The sequence below is a fragment of the Idiotropiscis lumnitzeri genome, chromosome 5 (genome assembly GCF_059441095.1).
Source record: "Idiotropiscis lumnitzeri isolate Australia: NSW breed Sydney's pygmy pipehorse chromosome 5, RoL_Ilum_1.0, whole genome shotgun sequence".
Classification (NCBI taxonomy): Eukaryota; Metazoa; Chordata; class Actinopteri; order Syngnathiformes; family Syngnathidae; genus Idiotropiscis; species Idiotropiscis lumnitzeri.
Genome location: NC_142395.1, coordinates 29,276,459 through 29,299,461, shown reverse-complemented (window position 1 = coordinate 29,299,461; position 23,003 = coordinate 29,276,459). Strand labels below are relative to the sequence as shown.

Here is a 23,003-nt window from a genome sequence, read left to right as displayed (position 1 = left end):
AGAGTTGAAACATTTCATAGCACAGTGTAATATCTATGAGTTAACTTCACCAGCTACTGTATGGTGGAAAATATTGTAAAAAAAACTCATTACTTTCACATGCAACATAATATTTTACATACATTTATATTTTACTTTCATTTTGTAAGTAACATAAATAAACACATGGATTTTTTTTTTTTAGCAAGTGCTGCATCCATCTTACGTACTTGCACCCCCCCCTCCAGATTTATCAATTTATCAGAAATGAATTAGGTCAATTTCCATATTAAGATCCCTAGGTGACCTCAACACAATCTTAGTCATTGAGAAAATGTAGAATAATGAATAGTCTACTGCGAGTGTAATAAAAGTGCAGTAGACTATTTTAATTGCATGTGTGGTTCAATGTTGTTGAACATAACATGTCCACACAGTCAGGGAGAGAAATGTCAATGATCGAAAAACCTTTCCAAATCCAAATATATTTGTGACTCATTCAACTGAAGAACACCTGACAGAACGTGGTCGATTAAACTTTATTTGATGACTTGCTTTCATTTCCTGTGAATCAGGTCTTGATACAAAGTCACTTTGTAGTCACGTTGATAAAGTAGTATCCAAATAGCAACTATTTTATCTGGAAAAATAGACGGGAGATTTCTCATGCATTTGAATCACATTGTTACAAAAAAAAAAGATGGAGAAAAAGGCCTTGGGAATGTCGAGTTACATAAGTCAACTGTTTCTTTATTTCTCACTTCAGCTGTACACGACATAAACAAGCAATCGCACAATTGTACACACCTACGCAAGGTTCTCTTAAAAAAATATACAAAACAAGGTATGGCTGTTTATCAGCTATGTGGGCCGGGCACTGATAGTTCAGTCCAAAAAAAAAATATTTATTCATCGTCTTCTTCCTCCTCCACTTCCTCCGGCTCCTCCTCCTCCCTGCCTTCTTCGTCTTCTTCGTCTTCTTCATCACTGATCACATATTTCTTGGTCTTCTTCGTGGCCATTTCCTCATCATCCTCTGCTTTTCGTTTGCCTGACCCCTCACCCTCCTGCAATAAACACAAATGCTAATTCCTGGCAGGAGAACCAAAATGAATTTAATTGACGCGTTAGGCCTGAATCATGATGCACAAACTATTTCATTCGATTTACATTGGCAATCTATGTTTTTATAAAGTGCAACATTATAAAATGCTATTTTCCTGATTAAAAAAAAACATAAAAAAAATATTTTTGTTGTTTTTTGGGGGGAGAAGGGAGCTGGAACAGATAATGTTTACTCGTGATAGATGGATTATCAGCCGGGCCAATTATCGGGGCTGATATTTGGCATTTTGCCGATTATCGGCGTCAGCATTTTTTTTTTTTTTACTTTCAAGGCCGATAAATTAAACGCTGGTTCATTTTGGCTTGCGGAAGCTCTCACTCTCTCTCTCGCACTCTTTCTCTCGCTCTCTTGTGCTCGTGGCCCTGCCCGCAGAAGCAGATTGGCCCGCCCAAAGCTGCCCATTTGCTTTTTCACCTTCAGTCACACGCACTATGGGAGAGGAAGGTACCCAAATTTAAATCAATGTCAGTCTACTACAAATCACAACTAATAGAAAATGATTTGCCGCAGTAGACTTTGAAGAGATTGTTGTTTTCATTGAACTATAAGTCTGAAAAACCTTTAATATGTTGTAAATCACTAAAGTTGTTTAATAAATACGTGCTTAGAGGTATTTAAACAAAGTCAAAATTTGACACCATTTTAACCCAGCAAATGAATATCAGCTTCAAATATCGGTTATTGGCCTCCATGACTACTAATAATCTGTATCGGCCCTGGAAAAAGCAGATTGGTCGGTCCATCACTATTGTTTAGCCATCATCCATCGATCACCCAACTACAGTAAAACAAATCCAAAAACAGGGCAGACGTTGAATACTTTCCCACTTTTAACTGCTAGTTGCATATTCTTCCAAGGTGAAAACATGAGTCAGCACTTTTGCTTTGTTTGATTCTTTTTTTTGCAGGCGGTGTGTGGAAAAGCAGCCTTTGTGCTGATCTGTAGCACACTGCCACCTGCGTGCTAACTAGCATATGACACTCACCTCATCGCTGTCCAGCTTTTTGGCTTTCATCAGCCTCTGGGCCTTGTCGTCGTCTGAGCCTTCATCGCTGTCCGATGAATAGATTCTCGCTCGTTCCTCTGGATTGAGTGAGACAGTGTACAGCAGTGGATCGGTGTAAATATTTTGTTGCCTCAAAACAGCGATTAGGGCTCACCTCTCAAGCCGCCTCCTCCTTTGTATTTGCCCTTGATGGCCGCCAAGCTAATTGACTCCTCGCCCTCTTCTTCATCGTCGTAACGATCGGGCTCCAGGTAGCTGCTGCTCAAGCCTCTCTGATGCTGCTTTTCTCTCATTCTCCTCTGCTGCGACTCTCGGCGGATGGACGCTCGTAGGCGCTCCTCCTCTTTCTACGTGAGCGGACACCAGTTGGAAATTCAGCGGAATCTTTTCAAATGTATTGCGTCAGTGTTAATGTGGGATTACTGATGATGAGTTGACATTTCTTGGCAATAATACATTCGACTACTCATTTTGTGGTTTAATATTATAGCTCGGTAATTCCCACCCCCTGTCCTGCGACACATTTGTGGGTAAAATATGTGACCATGTTTAACTTTGGATATCGGTAGACTGATAGCGTAATTGTCCAAGTCATTTCCAATTTTTCATTACAATATCACTCACAAATACCAAAGGTGCTTGCTAAAAACTTGTTTCTTTCTCTATGTCGGTGGAGACGCTCGGCCATCCAGGTCATGGCAATCCACAAAATTTGAATGGATGCAAATGGAAACCTTTTTCCGAAAAAGTTCAAATATTATTAGTTGAATGATATTAGCCATGCCAAGGTAAGGCAACTGGCCCAAGCTCTTGGTTCTGTGCATATTGGACGCCATCAGGGGCATCCTTTGTTTGGGTTGGCAGCTCAGACACAAGCAGGCTCGAGGTCTGAGTGACAGAATGTCAGTGTTGCTGACCACAGTCCAACATTATTACGTAAGCGTGTCACGATGTGTCTTTATCTAAACAGCTGTGGTGAGCGTGTGTGTGTGTGTGTGTGTGTGTGTGTACTTGACATGACTCGGCCAGTTGGATTTCTTTTCTCGTGGTGATAAGAGTGTTCTGTAAACATCAACAGAATAGAGTGTGTGGCACCTTAATCATTTCATTCCGATGCGACTCTGGATCCCGTCCAGCCATGGGGAGGATGCGGATCTTTTGTGTCTTGGAACAACGGTCGGCCAGAGACAAGGTCATCTTCCTGTGTGTGGCGCTGTCCGTCGAGTGAGGCCTGGCGAAAGAAACTGATTTTATTGTGGGATGGTGTGAAAGACTTTTCTTTTTGTCGCCTCGGTGACGTTGACGTTATGCAATTGTGTCGCATTTTTTGACAGGGAGAGAGAGAGTGAAAACATAGTCGAATAGTTGGGTCTGTGGAGAACCTGCATACCCATTAAGTGTCAAAAAAAAAAAAGTGGAAAAAGTTTCCAGAATTCGCTAATTGTTGCAAGTCATTCTTTTGAAATAGCCACGTTTCACATTTTAGGTGAAGGTTTCTACCTCGAAGAGGACCTTTATTTATTCTCGATGGCCCACCGAAGGAGATGCGAGTACCTGAACGTGAGTTTGGTTTTGAACACCGCCTGTCCCTGCAAGCCAGTACCCTGACGGATGAACAGGTGGTTGTGGTCTCCCTGGAGAGGAGCTTTGTAAACGTCAAACACTTCATTGCCCAGGTGGAGGGACATGCTGCAGCAAATAGAAAAGCAAGTTGAGAGCGGAGAGCAGTCGGACAAAGTGACATGATGATAGGACATACCTTCCATCGGACCACTTGACGATGCGTGCGTTGCTTTCGCGTGTTTCGTTTCCTTCCTCGTCGCGCTTGACTCGCCAGCGAATGGTGTTCTCCACCTGGGAAAGGCAACGATTCAGTCAGCCAGTCTCGCTTGAAAACCTTCCAATATGATAACTGAGTTGAAAGAATTTGGCAAAGAAGAAAGGGCAAATTTCCTCCAAACGCTTCATTTCAGTTATTGCTGCGATGACACACATTCAGCGACAGCATACGGAAGCCAAAACACACCTTCAACTTTAGCCTGGTGCGTCCTTCTTCATCCAGCATTTCCTCATCCTCAAACTCATCCTCATAGTACTGCGGGTCAAAAGGTCTGCAAAGGAGGAATTCAAATCAACTCAGCTTCAACATTCTCAACTTCTATCGAAACATGTCTTGAGTTAGTGTGAGTACAAAGTGTGTCTATAAAAGTTTAATGGGCTCCAACCTGGGCTCCACAGAGAGAAAGTTGGGCAGCTTAACAAAGTAAAGGTCAGAGCCAAGGTCGGTGCTGACTTTGGGGATCTCCACTTCGATACGAGTCTCAGGCACAGGCTCCTCCTCTGCCTGCTCCCCTTCCAAACCATCTTCTGTATCCTAAAGAGAACAGCTCATCAAACTCCGCCTCATTGAGCCATGATGAAAAGGGATGAGCGAAACAAGACTTTGCGAGACGCTCTGAGGGCAACACACACGAGTAATTCTCATGAAAGTTGACAGAGGCAGTAATGAAAAAGTTGAGGGGGATACCATGGGCTGTCCCGGGGTGGGGGGCTTTTCTGCATCACTGTCGGAAGAGATGTCGTCGGCCTCGCCGAACAGGTCATCCGCTACCGACTTCTTGTCTGCACGGGAGCACAGGTTGCACAACCTATTCATCTTTGACTGGGGAAAAAAATGATGCGTGAAGGGTGAAAAGACTCATCAGCGTCTCTTACTATCATTTGCACCAACGTCGCTGTCAGAGTCGGAATCTGAAGTGGCTTTTGCTTTGCTTCTTCTATGGATGAAATCATCTTCGCTGTCGCTTCCTTTTGCAGATTCTGAAAAATGCAGAACAACAATTTAAGGACACAGCAGGATAAACGCGTCTTTTGGCCTGTTTGACCGTGACCTTTTTTGTATTCTGTTCTGTGTGTGTAGCCCACAAGACAACTTGGCTACTGTGATTATGCCTTGCGCTCACCTGCAGTTACAACGCAACAAAACATGGTAGGAGGGCTTTTCGAAATCAGAGAACCTTAGAAAATTCTGTCTATTCTTCCACATATGCAAATAGTTTTAGATATATATTGTTTGCTGTAGTTTTGGTCTTGCTTTGAAGAAAATCTCGCCCAGACCATTAGTTTGGTTCGCATTTTTTTTTTTTTTGCAGTTTGTTAAATTCTTTTTTTTTTTTTCGTATTCTTGTTAGACTCCCCACCCTACACAATTGCTACCCCATTTTTTTTTTTTTTTGCTCAAACTGAGTATTTATCAGCGTTTGTTGAAGAATTTGTAGGGTTAAAGAATTCCATCCCTCCCCCCCTCCCCTGTGAGTATCGAGGGGCTGCTGTACCCGCTTTTCTATTTCTGGGCCCTTCATCATCAGAGTTCTCTCTTTCTTCATCCGAGTATTGCCGTTTCTCCTCTTCGTCCTCTGATTGGTCACTCTTAGCCCCGCCTTCCCACTTCTCATCATCTGAATGGTTCTCCCGGCCGGACGCTTCTCCGTCAGAGTGCGGAGTGCCCCCACCGGACCGCGGGGTACCGAGGTCGCTGTGAATGCTTACACAAAAGAAAATGGACAATATCGCCCCCATTATTATGACAGCTGTATAAGATAGGGAGAGATTTTGCTTTTACAAAGATCAGAACTCCTGTCAAAAAGGTATGAAATCATGTATTGCTGAGGTAAAATGTTTCTGTTATTGTGATTCTAGTTTGTTTGCAGGCAAAAAGGTGATGTAAACATTTCTACCAAATGAAGCAGAACATGAATATTTATTAGCGATAGACCGATTATCGGCGGGGCCCATTATCGGGGCCGATATTTGACATTTTGCCGATAATGGGCAGCCGCCTTTTTATAACTTTCATGGCCATTAAATTAAAAACTGGTTTATTTTGGCTCGCTGTAGCACACTTCTCTCTCTCTCTGCTGTGCTGGTGGCCCTGCTTGCAGAAGCAGATTGACCCGCCCACAGCACCATCTGATTGGCTCCTTGTCCAGTGGATAGCAGCCAATCAGCAGTAAGCTGCCTGTTTGCTTTTACAAAAAAGCTTTAACATGTTGTAAATCACTTAAGTTGTTTCATAAAGATGTGCTTAAAGGCATTTAAACAATGTCAAGTTTTGGAGTTTTTATTTTTCAAAATTTTGACACCATATAATCCTTCAACCAATGGATATCGGCTTGAAATATTGGTTATCGGCCGCCATTACTACTAATAATCGGTATTGGCCCAAAGAAAAGCATATCGGTCCGTTGCTAATATTTATGTAAAGGCAGAACATCCATTTCGAGTCAATGAGCCACTGACCTTCTGTCAGAGCGGACACTGCCCCTCTCAGAGCGAGGACTTCCCCCTCCAGACATCCCACTGCCTGCCGGGCTTCCGCCTTCTGACCGGCGGCCTCCTCCTTCCTCGTCCTCCTCCTCATCATCTCGATGGCCACGCTCCGAGCCGCTGTGCTGCTCTGCATCGGAGTGTTCGTTCTCAGCCAGATCCGAGTGCACGCTGGCGTCAGACTGATTGCCCGACCGCTCAGACTGGTTGTCGCTGCGTCCACTGCCGCTGTGCTGACTGCGCTCTTCTTCCTCGCTGTCGTCCCCGAATAGTTCCTGGGAATGAATGGACGTACAGTGACTCCTGTAATGGAGAATTCACTAAAAATACAAGACCCTACCTATCTTCAAGTTGGTGTTTGATTAGCACTTGTCACTTTCGTCATTGTTAGTTAACGATGTAATATTTCTGAGTGTCGTTGTTGCCAGCTGTCAAACTGGCACACACCTCATTCATACTGGGTTTTCCAGCCTCATGGCCTTCCTCTTCATCATCATCATCTCGTTCTCGATCACTGTCGCTGCCACTGCCAGATGCGTTGCTAGCAGAACGAGGTCGCTCTTGCTCAGAGTCAGAACCGGAACCTGAAGCAGATTCTGTGGGACGTCGGTCACGACATTAGGCACACTTAGAAATGATATCCAGTACAAAATTATTTAAAATTGTCTAATTCATGGTTTTATGAGGAGGCAGTAATTTGCGTTTGATATTTACTATAGTCATTCTAATCCTTCATGGGGATAGTCACAAAAATTGACATGCCGCTCTATACGTTTTGCACACCACGCAGTGAAGCGGATAACACAGTCGGCTTGGAAGGAGGGATGTCAAAGTGAAAAAGAAAGGGTTGTGCCGTGTTCAAGGGCACCTCAACAGGAAGCAGATTCACATCTCTCTAAAAATGGCTTGCATTTTTTAGTCTGCAGCAAGACTCTATCGATGTATAGGTGACACTATCAACACTTTAATAAACTTTCTGACTGCAGGGCTGCTCGATTACGAAAAATATGAATCTGTAATAATTGAAATCACGATTATTTAAATAATTTACTATACAATATTACAAAACAAAAAAAATATAAAAGGAAACAATATGAAGGCAATTCTTAAAATTTAAAAAAGGTGCTAATAATTACATTTCCTTGTATAAACAAACATTGCATTGGAGTTTACTTGCTACTTAAATTGCCATATAATTGTTGTAACACCTTCGTAATCAATTTATTACTCAATTAATTACTATAGTAGTAGACATTGTAAAATTAACTTTATGTAAATCAAATAAAGTATCAGAAGATTAAGTCACATAAAATAAGCTTAATGAGCATGACTTCTGGATTCTATTGAAGCAACTTCAAAGGTCAAACAATTTTAGTGTGTTTGATATAGGCTAAATAATAAACGTGAGGGACGAATCGCTAGGAAATCGTAAGTTTATTTTTTTTTTCCATTTTAATTGCAGTCCATGTTGTTAAATATGTTAGCAGAAGTGCTAAGAAACATCGCCGTGTGTTCCTGTTAGCTAAAATTTAGTTATTCTTTGACTGGGTGAGCTTGCGAATGTCCTAAAAGTAACAGATGAAAGGTTGGAAGAGAGCTCCATACCTCGTTGATCATTGTCGCTCTCTCCATCACTCCCGAACAATTCGTCCATATCCGCCATTTTTGGAAAACTGTGAGAAATGTGACCTAGCGGAAGTATTTGGGAAGACTTTACGAGGACACATTCAACTTCCGTGGTCACGCTGTAGACGACACGCTGCTGAAGTGAGTTCAAAACAACACCAGGGGGCGATAAAACGTAGGGTGTGGAAATCCTTAATTTCCAGTTTTAGGTCCATGTACATGTTATTAGGCATTGTCCTCGCTTGTAAATTACAATTTACGTTTTTTTCCACTACTGAATGACATTTCTGCAGTTTTGGCGCATTACCAGTTAAATAATGTGTGACTAGTGTGAAGCTTTAAGCATTTATTCACAAGTAAATGCCAAAGTTCTCTTGCTTGTTAAGACAGTATACAAATACATGGTCATGCCTAATGTGCATTGTCATCCAATAGCTGAATAATGAAAGCAATGATCAAATTTGTAACTTTTTTTCCTGACATGTTACGGACCTAAACAGCAACTCAATCTTATCTCAATTTATGTATGAGCATGTTTTTGCACCGTCAATTTGTCCTTTTGAAAATAGAGATGGAAAGTGGAACGCACATGTACGCACATATTAATAATAATTTTATTTAAAAAAAACGTAATGGGCTCTGAAAAACAGTAGTACGGTCTGTTATTCAGCTGATTTCAGTCCGACTTGCAGTTTTCTCTTCCTGGGGTGGGGATTGTTGGGGTTGTACTTTGCCCCCATTGGTTAAAAACTGTGTAATTGCTGTGTCTATTGGTCAAAATCTTACGTCACTCAATGAATATGCGGCACTCGCTTTTCCCTGTTTTACCAGCCTTGGGCTGAGTTTCCAAATCTTACGCTCTCGACACGGTCCTCACAAGGAAGTACTCCCATCATCACTCTACCTCGTTTCATTGTTTCCCAGGTAAGACATGCGAGATCTATCCGTTGGCCAAACGGATATTTTTATCGTTTATTTTGCGAGAATAATTGAAGTAATAGTACTGCCACTTGTTTGTATGTGTGCCCTCGAGCTGGGCGAGCTAGCTTCAACCATTAGCACTGTTGAGCAAATGTTAGCCTGCTAGCTCGCTGCTGTCAAGACTATTTCTATCCGATGCCGAGTTTCAGTGGATATTCGAAACAGTCTTGATTTAATTGCGAATTTGCTTATTCCAATGTTATATAGATTATGACGGATTCTAACGGCCGGTGGGATCGTCATAAACATGTCATGACGAATTAAACGTAGCAGATAAATGGAAGTCTCTCTATGGTTACATTTACGTAAACTTCTCCACTGAATGGAAATTACGCGTTGTCAGTTTATGGGCGTGTTGTCGTTCACAACACAATAACAGATAGTTCTTCTTGTACCTTGACAGACGTGCTCCATCAACTTGAGTTTCTGTCTCGTTTATTATTACTCGTTTCCGGGATTTTATTATATTTCAGTTCCAGGCAGTTACACGTCAGTATTCGTATAGTTTCAGTATTTAAGATAGGGTGACTCCCATCATCATTGAGAGCGCTGAAGTGGAAAATATCACACAGAGTCAATAATCATTTGGAAGATCATATTAGCTGTGTTCCTGATTGCATGTATACTTTCTTGTTCGCATTGTACAGCTGAGTTGACTTCAGGTCGACATGGTGAATGCAGGGTGTGGCTCCTGTGTCATGTTGCATGGTTGCTTGGGGAAAGTGAGCTTTCACATGATCGTCTTACAAGCTGTGAGAAAACTGCTGTATGTACCTGCATGGAGTATGCATCCTGACATGACATTGGTGGTGAAACCTAGCGTCTGCCACACCTACCCAATGCAGTGTTGTCTTGCAGATAAACAGGCTCTGCAGATAGGATTTTGATTGCATAAAGAGAAAGCAACCTGCTCAGAAATGTTGTCATACAGTTTAGCCCAAACCAGTTATACCCAAATACATGTTTGAAAATAAATATGTAAATATGCACAGTTTGAACTTTTAATTCAGTGAATGCAGCAAATCTTTGTGGCCAAGATTTTGCTTTGTCTTTTTTTTTTTATAGTCGTTCAAATTATCTGATTAATCGTTTCAGTCCTACTAACTCCTAACTCAAACTCCTAACTGTCATTCATATCAATTTCTTTGTGTACTTTAGCCAAAGCTGCAGCTATTTAAGAGTTGAATTCTTTTATTCTTTTCTTTTTAACTTGTACGCAGCGGCGTAACGGCCGACTTGACTCATCTTCCAGACTGTTTAGGGCGTTTATCTTGCTGTGGCAAACTGTTGCTATCAGCAACACAACATCGTCAAGAAATAATCTTCAGTCGCTAATTAGGGGCACTAAAAATGACTCAACTTCCCAGACGCTGTTTTGTACGCCGCCTATTGCCAGCGTTGAGCAGCGCTCAACTGGAGGTCACCATCCTCACGTTCAACAAGTATCTGTGACTTTGAGTGTGAATGGCTTTAAATACGCAGCCTAGTCTGGTGAGCCCCTCACTCTGGGCGTCAACAAATGCGAGTTTAGAAGTAGTTAGCTGTCAGTTTTTATGTACACTCGGCCCGAGTGTCAGCTTGCCCTCAGCAGTTTCTGTAGCAATGTGCTTATTATGTGTCTGTTTTATTTTTTCAATGATTCTTAGTGAACATTTGAAAATTCACTCTGACACCTGTCCGCTGCTCTGAAAGTTAATTTCCGAACGCAGCCCACGTTATAAACCAATCAGCGGTGCGTCCTTCAGCTGTTTCCATTTGTAAATATCAGATTGTTAACATTAACCATAAATGATTCCTCCTTTTAAGAATTTGCCCATCAGAGTGGAATAAAAGTATTAAGCCTTGGCTTGTTGTTTATATTAAAGTTGTTGTGTGACTTTAGAGGTCACGTCTTTCCCCGAAATGGCAGCCAGTTTCCAAATGTACCACCTTGAGGCCAGAACATTCAATTTTGAACGTTCGACTGTAATAAGTCGTGGTTTATTCTAAAGCCATCTCTCTGGTAGTACTTGTATTTATTCTCATGCTCTTCTATTTTTTTTTAAGTCTTTGCCGAGCTGGAATGCCGGAAGCTCTTTGAAATCTTCTCTTATTAAACATAGAACAGTAAAAATGTAGGATGCGTCTTGAGTGCACCGTTGGAAAGGGGGAGTATGCAATCATGTGTTATTGTGAGGAACACCCCATTTCCTGCCTTGTCATTGCCAAGAGAACCCATTTATTATTTACATGAGAAAATTCTTATTTCTTCGCATGTGCAAAAACAAAACAAACACGGTTCAGTCCGTCTCTGTATTTGGCCGTATGCGATCGCACACTTTCTGCCATGATCGGTGCGGTCGATGTAGAGGAGGATGAACAAGATGGCGATGGGAATAAAATAGAGTGACGTGTGGGATGAGGAAGCTGGGCAATTCTAACTATAGTCTCATGTTGGGGCGCTCTGCTTTAATAAGGGAAGGAGGCGAAAGCACTTCCTGTTCATCCCTCTGATGTATTTTCCCTCTCCCCACTTAAACTCTTTAGAGATTTCTTTTTTTGATGATATACATGCGGCTGTGCGATGCTCCCTTCTAATAATAGACACGTTTAAGCGTCAATTAGTGCGCGTGAGGTCAGTCAGTGTCAGGAAGGCCAAGGTGACAAAGTGAGTTGTGCAGACAGGTTTGCAGCATGATTGGCTTACAGTTTGTGTTGTTGGATTAGCAGAGATGAGAAGGAGAATGGAATTAATCAGACTGGACTAATGGATCCTCTTGGTGTGTTGTCTTCACCCTTCACCCAATCTCGCTGCCTGGTTGCATGCACTGCATTTTTTAAAATTTATTATATTGGGCCTTTGTGGTTGCCGTTTGAGAAAAGAGGAGAATATCATGAAAGGTGTTATTTCGGGCTCATCTTGTCATAAGAGCATTATACGTGTGTGACTTACATTTATCCTGCACTTTCTCCAAATCCGAACCAGAAATATCATCACACTTTTAGACTTTGCACTTTTCAGCGTGTCGTAACTGACACTTTGACTGATTGCGGACCACACACTCAGAAGCTTGTGTGTCATAGCGTTGGCGCATTTTTACATGTACGGTACTGATAAAGTGAACCCTCGGTTATCGCGGTTAATGGGGACCGAGACCACCCGCGAAAACTGAAAATCCGCGAAGTAGCGGCGCACCTTCAAAAATGCTTAAAAAAAAAAAAAAAAGAAACTATCTATATATATATATATATATATATATATATATATATGGGTAGAGAGGGAGAGAGTGAAATTCATGTTATAACAAAAAAAAAAACATTATTATTAAAACTTATTATTTCTTTTATTCCCCAGCCATTATTTTTGTATTTATTCAATTACTTCTTTTTGTATTTATTTAATTACTTTGACTTTTACCTGCTGGTACGCCGTCCGGTGTGCCCTGTGAAATGAAAGGTGGCATTCTTCATTTATTTATTTATTCATTTATTCATTCATAACTGACAGCCTCGCGCTCCGCTCATGCCCGGGCGGAAGTTGTTCCTCTTCGGCTTAACTGCCACGCACGCCGGCCGGAGCTCTGGTACGGTCCGAACCGCGCGAAACGTCGCCCCAAATCGTGCCCGGGGGAACGTGCTCTTCTTCGTCCACTCTCCTCTTCGCCCACGCTCTTCTTCGGCGCACGCCGGCCGTCTAACCGCTCCAGCGCCCCGTCGTGCCGCTCGGCAAAACTACAATGCCCCCGAATATTTTTTAGACCCGCGAAGCACTGAACCCGCGAAGGGTGAACCGCGAAGTAGCGAGGGTTCACTGTACCTGTATTGCTGCATCCCTAATTTTGACCCTATCATTAGAAATACTCACGATGATACAAGTACCATTTCCCATTGTCCATGATTACTTAAAAATGTTGTCCTTTTAACATTTCATTCACATGAAAGAAGACATCTTGAATCTCGACGATGCAAACGGATCTTAAAGTGTGCAATATTACGAGAGCGAGCAGGTGATCTGGATGCACACAGTTTGGGTCTGCGCGATACAGCGTTTCGCTTCACTTTTGTACATCCGTATGAATGTTGAAAATTTGAATACACAACCATGAGTCGTCCAAAACATCCAGCATCCAGAATACTTTGATTTGGACGATTAAATCTAAACAATTATTGATTTTAGCTCAAAGCATTCCACCTGAACATTCTGCTGTGCAAAAGCAAGCCAGACGAGATTACCATTAAAGCACACTGTGGACTGAGAAACCGGATCTCTTTGTGAAACGCAGTCTAACGCATTGATTCGCAAACATGGTCTTGTGGCCCATGACTGTGCCATGAGAGAACGTCCAATTTATCTTAACTGGTCTTGAAATTATGTGTCATTATCATATTGTAACGTTCCAAAAGCTAAGATTGGAAACACTGGCCGTGCTGTATCCAAGCATTGTATGGCAACTTGACACATTTGAGTAAATATTGTCTGAGTGGAATTTTTGCTGTTAATGAAAAGCCATCAGCGTTGACATTTCAGTTCAACCTTATGCGCTTGCGCCCATGTTGGTCAATGCTCCTGCTGGGACGCTTTCCGTTTCTCCTTAATATGTTTGTTGTGGTGGTTTAATGGAGCAGGGAGGCTCGGGGAAGAGATAGCGACGGACAGAGGTTGAATTGTGGAGGCGAGAAACTGAATAGCGCCTTCAGGAAACCCCTCTCAAGTGGAGAAATCCCTGACTCCAGCCGCTGCGGGGAAACTGCCAGAATTGTTGAAATAATCTTTTTGCTATACCTCACAGTTGAGGAGTTTTTTTGCCCGCTGTCACAGCGTTGAATTACTTGGGTTGAGGCGCATGTTTTATGTAATCTCGAGGTAGCTGCTTCATGTTCACTTTCTAGTGCAATAAAATAGTCCCAGCAATGCATTAAGGGAAGTTTAGAGTTAACTTGATATTTATGGGGTAACTTCAGATGTAGCCCACTTCAGGGGATTCTGCAAATGATGAGGTCATGCTGTGTTCCAACTGTGGCGTGGGAGAGTGAACAGAAAAGAATCAGGCTCGATTATGATATGGTAGAGTGCGACTTTGTTTGTCTCTGGCGTTGACAAAGCTCGTTGGGTTCGCTCGACGAGAGTTAGCCGTCTTCATAGGAGTGGCCGGTCTGTTGCGTTTCTGAGGAAGTTCTTTCTTTCTTCCAGCTGTGCGTGTTGCGTCATTGCAACGCTTTTTGTGCAGCGCAGGCCGCTGAGATCAACTTTTGTTTCATTCACAAGGATGAGATCAACTTTTGGCCTCGTTTACAAAAGACTTGATTAAATGTGATGGTATTTTTTAATAAAGGAGTGAGGCATCCAATTAGTTCTGAGTGTCGACTGCGCAATACTCGAAAAACTACGAAAGTACAATAATGACTCTTCAAATGGCAAAAAATGTACTAGAGAATGTCTTATCTGTGTAGAACTGCGAACCAACGTATGTTCTGCGTCACAATTCTGAGATTCGGGTTCGGCATTGCTTTGCGGAGCTTGCACGCACTCCTCGTCACCACTTGTGTGGGTCTTCCTCGTTCCAAAACATGCATGTCAGGTTCATTGAATTGGAAGACTGGTTTTTGCCACTAGATTTGAATGTGAACAGTTGTGTGTCTGGCGCGTGACCAGTCCAGGGTGTACCCCGCCTCTCATCTCAAACGCAGGTGGGATGTGGCCTGAATGCGGAGAAACGCTACAAAAGTTTGATGGACTGAGATGTTGTTACTGTTGTATTGGAGTGGATAGAACCTTTTTTTTTTTTAGATCACATCGCACAATTGGCAAATGTCGAGTGGATCGGCAGAATTCATAGCACTCAATCATAACTGAACCGAGAGGGGGGGAAAAAGCTGACAGCAGCAGGAAGTTATATTTTTGTGTGCTTTTTTTTTTCTCCCCTCCTTCGTCTTCAGGTCGCCTTTTCTTTGCTGCGGAGCGACAAAGCAGAGCCATTGAAAGTGGGGCTGCCGTCTACTGTTCAGTGTGGTCAGGAAAGCAACAGCGAGCATCATGACGTTGTCATTCAAAAAGGATCTGGACAAGTACAAGGATCTGGATGAAGATGAGATCCTTAACACGTTGTCGGTGGATGAGCTCAAACAGCTGGAGACGGCACTGGAGGAGATGGACCCAGAGGTCAGAGCGCTGGGGGGGGCATTTCTGTACTTTTAATTCACAAAAACTAATGTGTGTCTTTGGTCCTTCTCAGAATGCTCTTCTTCCAGCTGGTTTACGTCAGAAGAACCAAACTACAAAACAAGCCACAGGAAGGTTTGACAGAGAAAGTCTCCTCAAATACCTGGAGAAGGAAGCCATGGAGTACACGGACAGAGAGGACATTGTACCCTTCACCGGAGAGAAGAAAGGTGCGTGAATCGGAGCACCTTGAATCCATCTCTCAGTTCTCATTCTGGTCATTAAAAAAAAAGAAAAAAAATCAACACAGATGAACAAGATGCCAAGGAGTTGTCAGTATAAAATGCACTTTGAAGTATTTCCAAGTGCAGAACTGTGACAATTTGCCTCCCAAAATGCAAAGGACATTTGCTATTACTGACGTCAACCCTATCACCATGACGATGAAATGATGTTGAGTCCACCGAGTTATTTGTAACGTGAAGTGGGATGAGAGCGGGTGTCACTCAGTGGCTTTTGTGTCTGTGGTAGTGATGCAGTTGCAACACACAGCTGTCATGACTCCGCTGCTGTCTTTGCAAGTATTACTAATGCTTGTCCGCTCTTATGCAACATGACGGCAGGGGAGTGCGGGGGAGCGCCACCATTGTGTGTGGGGTGAGCTGACAGAAGAGATCCAAAGCAGTGAAACTGTATTTTGGACTCGGTTGTAGAAATGAAGACAGCGGTCGCTTGACTTGAGAGTTTCTTTCATTCTGTATATCAACTCCTACTTCCGAATTGAAACAAATGGAAATGCCGGTAATCCGTCACAACCCGACATTGTTCTCCTTCCGGTGTGTGATCTTTGGCCACCAGGGGGCAATAGAATATGCGCATACAGGCACAAACAAAGAGGAGTTTCAAAACCGAGTGACAGTAAGATGCACTCATAATAATATACGCCTGTGAGTATAAATATTATCCGTCACATGGGTTGCTGCACCATTTGTGTTCCAATAGACTTCAGTAAAATGATTCATAAGTGTGAATGTATTTTCATAAAGTTGGGAAAAATACAAAAAGATGCAAATATTTTGCTTTATAATATAACGTGGCAGTCAGGCAGAATCCTCCTACTGTCAAAATGACACTTCACACTAAATTAAAAAAAAAAAAAAAAGACAGCTTGTTTTAGCACTGCTTTATTAAAGTTTTATTACACATGACATTACTATTGCACTCTTGTATCATCATAATACGTCCTAAAAAATATTTTATTCAATTACTAATCTAAAGCTGCCATTGATTAAGATCGTTCAAACATGCAGCCGACGACAGCCGAGTAGTACTTGAAAGTCTGCAATCGTGCGATGCCCGCACCTTGAGAAAGTGTTTCTAAACGTCACAAAAGCAAACCTCTGCCCTGCAGCATCTTCACAAACGTCTACAGCCGCGAGCACGGTCCAACAGAGTTCCCCTTGTCGGAATCTTTTAAAGATTAAAATATTCTCTCAGCTAATGTCGAGGAAATGTGAAGCTGACGTCTTGACATCCACGCTGAACTCGCACTGGCCAGTTTGCCGTAATGCGTCCCATATGTGCATGTGTGCAAGTCCCATGACGACATGGAAAAGTTGAATCATTGCGGTCATTACGTGGAATGTTGCAGATTCCCGTCCCCTGTCTTCATTTTTTCACCCCCCGCTGATAAATGAAAACAAACAGCCCGCCTTTCTTAAGTGCTTTGGAAAGATCGGGCATTTCTCTCTTACAATCCGTCACTTTTTGTTGTCTTTTTTCCTCTTGACTTTTCTATTCCCAATTCTGCTTCCCTCGTTTCCAACTTCAGAAATTTGAGGTTTGTTTTGTAGAGATGAACATTGTACACATCTTGAGGCTTTTTAACTTTTCCCCCTTATCTTGCGTCAGTATTCTTTGTGATATGACTCTTGTTTGTGGTTTCTTTTGGTATTTTCATAGTTGATGAAAATGGGATTATTTGGATTTTGTGGACAGCAAGCCACACCTCTTATCTTTTACTCGAAATGAGGAGGCGCAGAAAGGAGCCTGACGATTCAATTTACTGTTTTGTTGGCTCCAGGAAGTACTTGAACCCCCACCGGGGACCAGTATGAGCAATTTGATTGGCTTGACTGACTTTAAAGGGAGGAACAAATAAGAAGCGCCCGTTTTTTTTTTGCAGGCATGTCGTGCTGGCATCCACAGGCTGCGACACCGCAGCAGCAGCAGTCAAGATTACAGTTCACTTATTGTTCATGACTTCCCCCCTCAACCCCTCGGAGTCGTTACCGTGGCAACACTGCCATGCGTGCCTGAATCTTCGCCTTAGTTGGGCTCAATTGAGAATTCTGGTGTGGAATGTTGTCGCAGAACAACACCACATGGAGCCGAACCCTTTTTTTTACTTTGCATTTAAAATCCGAGCGGCCCAATGACGGCCTGAAACAAATGAAAACAAAATGAATTAATTTCAATCCAGTTTGTCAGCTTCCCGTGTATTTCAGGAATGCAAAATACTTTTTGCGTGTTGCAAAATGACGCCACTTTGTTGCCGAGCGCACAGGAGCCAGTTAGTTGGTGACAGTCTCGGTCATGCGCTGTTGTCAGAGGCAAACGAAAACAAATGTGAGTATGTATGTGCGCAATATTTTTCCAGGAAGGATGTCTCACACACAGTGCAGATTTGTTCAATAAATCGATAACGAATGGTATGAAATAAGACCCTAAAAGTGTCTGGCACTGGCAGCAAAAAATAAATAAATAAGAAAGATAATTTAGATGGATGCCTTATTCATCCCATGAGGGAAATTGACCAGGAAACATATTAAATATTAAGCTCCTCTCCTGTTAAAGATTGTCATGAGGCCATGTGATAAATATATATATAATATATAAAAGTTTGACTTGAACCGTCTTGTCGATTTATTTTCTTGTCCATTGTGGCAAGAATGGACTCATCTCTTGTCTTGTCTTGCTCTTTCTTCAACTTTCTCTCATTTTGTCTCCCCAGGCAAAGTATTTATCCCAAAAGAGAAACCAGTAGAAATGCGACAGGACAATGTCACAACGCTTGACCCGGAATTGGAGGAAGCCCTGTCCAGCGCCACAGACACGGAACTCTGTGATCTTGCATGTAAGTCAATTACTGTACTTTTTTTTTTTTTAACAATTGTATGGACTGAAGGAACAAAACACATCTCGAGACTGCTTCTGCCAGCAAAGCTAAACGTCATCCCATTTAGCTCTCAGACTCGTGACTTCATCTTTTATTGTGTTCTACTCGTCCAAATCGGACGACGACTTCCAAGACGACCTGTCGCAGAATGCCCTTCAGATACACTTTTATTTTTGGTTTCATGTCTGTGGATGTTGAGCCTCATATGCCTGCTTTTGTTTGCAGCAATCCTGGGCGTTCACACGCTTTTGACCAGCAATCAGTCGTATGACGGAACTGCAGCAAAAGAGGGCTACAACAGTATGTAAAACAATAGCAGCAACAAAAAAAAAAACAACAACAATCCTAACTTCTCCAGTACTGATAGCTTTCATATAACGAAAAAAAAAACATTATTATTGTGGTGCAATTTCTCCAAATGTAAAGTGACTTGAACAAAATGTCCAGTCTCTCTGTGGAGTACAAAAGTGTTCATAAAATAGGCCATTGCTTGCCGTTTCTCTCCAGATGTGGTCAAAGGCGAGAAGATGAACCCTGTTTTTGACGAGCCTCCCAATCCCACAAATGTCGAAGAAACGCTGAATCGGATCAAGCGCAACGATGCTTCCTTAACCGAGGTCAACTTGAACAACATTAAGGTGCGACACTCGCTCAGAATGACGAACCTTTAAAGGTCCCTCAAACCTTCAACCGACTCCCTTGCTATTCCTTTTATGCAGAACATCCCCGTGCCCACTCTCAAAGACTTTGCCAAAGCCATGGGGAACAACACACACATAGTCAAGTTCAGTATGGCCGCCACACGGAGTAACGACCCCATTGCCGTGGTGAGGGACGCCGCTTTCTCGGCTTTTACCGCACGGAGAAGCTCTGCGGTCACCTTTTTGAATGTTGCACTTGCAGGCATTTGGCGAAATGCTGAGGGAGAACAAGACACTGCGAAGTTTGAACTTGGAGTCCAACTTCATCACCGGTGCTGGAATGCAGTCGCTGATCGATGCATTGCGAGACAACGACACGCTCACGGAGATCAAGATCGATAACCAGGTAAAAAAATGTCTACGAGCTAAATCGTTTGAAGATCAAGTTAGGATGTGTGTCATCTTGCAGCTCTGAAGATTTTGCACTGTTCATTGTAACTTAATAAATAGGTCAAAGTTCGTTTGTCATTGTTCCATCCAATGATTTACTGGCATTAGTTGTCGGACTCAACGATACTTTCACCTTATTTAGATGCCTGACAACGTAATTGCGACTGGCAAAACAATCCTATTTTCCTCTAGTCAGTCCAACAACATGATCCTGACTCTTGCGACGTGCCGACCTTTTAAACTCTTGTCATTTGTATTTCAGCGGCAACAGCTGGGTACCAATGTAGAGATGGAGATAGCGAAAATGTTGGAGGAGAACAACAGCATTGTGAAGTTTGGCTACCACTTCACCAAGCAGGGGCCGCGCTCTCGCGCTGCCGCCGCCATCACCAAGAACAATGACCTGGGTATGTACGTACGCACAACACTTGAGAACATGTTGCAACCTGCGCGCAATGAGCTCGTTACAAGTTGGGGGTGGATCAGGTCATGAGAAATGAGTGTGACGTATGTGGCGGAAACATGACAAAAATGCTGGTTTCAATGTGGACGCAATACACGCTCAACAAATTTCATTTTTGATCATACATTTTTCAATGCATGTATAAAAGATAAACTATTCAGTAACCCAACAAAAATGGGTTTGAAGCAAACAAAATAATCACATACTCTACCTGGTATTTTTTTCCCAGTGCACTGACTTTTCTCTTGTCTGAGAATCACAATTAAAGAATGGCACAAACCTACCGAACAATGGCCAACATAAAGTGCAAGAACTCATTTAGTACTTTTTTTCCCCCCCACAGAAATCAACTCACTCAAAATGTTTAATTACTGAGGTGCTATGTTTGTCCTGCATATCATTACAAATTTGCACAACAAAAACTCACATTCTTTTGATATGGGGCAGTGTTAAGACCCTGTAAGCGCAAGTACGACATGTCTACCATCTGGTGGTGATTTGATGCTATTACAATTTAAAACTACAGTCAAACATTCTGCACCCGCGTCGCATAGTCTTGGATTTTATCTTTTTTTTTATTCAACATTTTTTCATATTTTGGATTTTTTTTTTCTCTTTGTTCCAACATAACATTTCCCCTCACTCTTTGTCAAAAATCTATATTGATGTTTATAAATGTTGCCAAAAAAAAACATTATTAATAATTGAAAATTTTTTGCGTGTCGCGGTCCAAACATTAATGGCTGAGTTTCGAGTTATTTTGAGGAGATGTTAAACAGGTTTCAATCTGACAAGAAAAAAAATGCCATCTTTTCATTGTTGTTCCATCAAAAGAGAAACTAAGTGAATATTGCAATATTCACATTTGATTTTACTTTCTATTCCTGGTTGACTTTTAATTCCCGGAAACTCTTTGGGATGATCTTGACTTTTAGGCCCCAATGTTCTGCTCTCTCTTTTAGTTCCTCCTCTCATCAGAGCTGCAGTAGCACAGGTGTGATGCATGGCTTGTGCTCAGTGCCAGTTAACGGTGACTTCTTTTCACAGCGTTCACGGGACCATTCACTGCATTAAGAGTGGCGCCAACTTTGTTTGTCGTTCTCTACTCACTGATGCACGCTCTTGAAATGGGTGTGAATTTTGACCACCGCAACTAACAAGTTGTAGTTTAACACTCTTTCGGTTAGTCTTTGCAGGAGGAATAATTTTTACTTTCTCTGCAGTTCGCAGGAGACGAGTGGATGGGGACCATTAGAGGTGGCTTCCCGCCCATCTCCCAGCCAATCATGTCGCTTCATCTCGCCATGTGGAATCCTTTCCACCAATGCCCTGATCTCATCTCACCGTGTGGAACAAGTCTTGTGCCAAACTGTTGGGGCAAGGCGCAGCAAGAACGTACATCTGAGAAGAAGAGAAATAACTGGAATGAAACGGCCTCCCTCTCCCATATATGCGTTTATTATTATTATTATTATTATGCTGTCATTGAACGTGTAAATCAAGTTAGTTTTTAGTCTTTCCATTTCAGCTGCTCCCTGGTTTCAGCCTTGAACTCATCTGTCCTGACTTTTTTTTTTTTTGCTTCTCTTCTTTTCTAATGATATCACCTGAAATTAGTGTTAACGTCGCATAGCTGAATAGAAATTAACATGAACATTCTGGATCACCTCATGGAACACCAGGGTCACACCAGCAGGTCCAACGCCTGCCTAAAAAAAAAAAAAAACTTCCACAGCTCTTACAGATCCACGCTGCTCTCCATCACGTGTACAAAGTGAAGGCACATATAGGCTGTTTTTCTGCCGCTAACTTAAAAAAACTCACAGCTGCTGCGTCTTCTGCTTCATGTGAGCACAGCATGTTTAGCCGATGCTGACCTTGTGCTGCAGTCAGCCCAATGAATAAATGCCGTTTTCGTTCTCTCTACGATAATACTGTCCCCGCTCAAATGTATCACCGCATAAGGTTTTAGATTTCTCCTTCGTTATATTTTTAACTGATCTGTGCTTTCCTGACCTCCTGTCACGGATGCTAAATGACAGCTGGAATTAGAACGTGAACAGGATATTATTGTCATTCTGTAGTGAAACGGTTTAACAGATGAAGCCATAAATGTGTTAAACCATGCCAAAGACCAACACGCGCACGCATCGCTTAATTGTGTCATATTGGACCAGGTGTTAATATTGGACGAGGTTTTGGTTTTTTTTTCTCATTGTGTCATTTGAAAAACATTCCTTGTGCATGTCTTTTTTTTTTTTTTGTTCTTGTCGGTCTATAGTTTGTAGCTGAAATGTTTAATGGAGTGTCACAATGATGGAAGAAAGTGAAATTCTTTCCCCACAATTCCCTCGCCAACCTTTTTCAAAGTGAGGCCTTGAGTACTTCTTAATGCGAAGGTCTGCCATTGATCGACACTTCTGAAGTAACACATTCGATGTCAAATGGAATGTGAGAGCAATGGGCACAACAATGGTTGTAGCAACGACATGCTGTGTGCATCACACCGGACGTCTCAAGGTATGCTGATCTGCAATTCAGATAGCTCAAATACGCTACTTGAATCTTTGTGTCATGCGATCTCTAATCTTGAATGGCATCTTGTCAAACCTATCGACCAACATTTCTGTATGCCACATTCCTTCAACGAGATTTAGATCTGGGCCTCCTTGTTTTTTTTCATGCTTACATGGAATTAGTCTTTTCACACCGCACACAGCGGTGGACAGCTAATGTGCAGCTGCTTTGTTGGGCTTTATCTGTGACTCGTGTATATGATTCTTTTTTTTTTAATGGCATCTCAAATGAAATGTGTGCACTCTCCAATATGTGTACAACACATATCTGCACAACTACTGTTTTTTTTTGTACATGATGGTAAAATACAGGTGCCGACGCAGCAAAGACAAAAAGACTGGTAAAAGGCACTGCTGAATATATCTTCAACAATAAATGTTTTTACATTCAGTCTACTTGATATTCTTTATGACTTGTAACCAGTTTGCAATGATATTTGAGTTTACGAATGTCTTTTGGTGGCCTTTGCGGTTTGGGTGATGCGCTTGCTGGTGTTCCTTTACACCCTTG

At 42.2% G+C, this 23,003-nt stretch overlaps 2 protein-coding genes across 2 annotated transcripts; one reads left to right on the top strand and one right to left on the bottom strand.

The window, feature by feature from the left end:
• Positions 1–708: 708 nt before the first annotated feature.
• Positions 709–8,178, bottom strand: leo1 (LEO1 homolog, Paf1/RNA polymerase II complex component). Its single transcript, XM_088296976.1, has 14 exons — positions 8,044–8,178; positions 6,886–7,034; positions 6,412–6,713; positions 5,448–5,656; positions 4,828–4,932; positions 4,640–4,734; positions 4,338–4,486; positions 4,139–4,223; positions 3,872–3,966; positions 3,667–3,801; positions 3,208–3,343; positions 2,267–2,459; positions 2,092–2,189; positions 709–1,046 (listed from the first exon to the last, which is right to left on the bottom strand). The coding sequence occupies exons 1-14, from the start codon at positions 8,099–8,101 to the stop codon at positions 885–887; spliced, it is 1,971 nt and encodes a 656-aa protein (XP_088153102.1). The 5' UTR covers positions 8,102–8,178; the 3' UTR covers positions 709–884.
• Positions 8,179–8,845: 667 nt separating this feature from the next.
• Positions 8,846–22,580, top strand: tmod2 (tropomodulin 2). The gene is made up of 10 exons (XM_088296662.1): positions 8,846–8,988; positions 14,962–15,184; positions 15,258–15,414; positions 18,198–18,320; positions 18,588–18,662; positions 18,870–19,000; positions 19,082–19,189; positions 19,266–19,409; positions 19,716–19,860; positions 21,140–22,580. The coding sequence occupies exons 2-10, from the start codon at positions 15,059–15,061 to the stop codon at positions 21,169–21,171; spliced, it is 1,041 nt and encodes a 346-aa protein (XP_088152788.1). The 5' UTR covers positions 8,846–8,988; positions 14,962–15,058; the 3' UTR covers positions 21,172–22,580.
• The last annotated feature ends 423 nt before the right edge of the window (positions 22,581–23,003 follow it).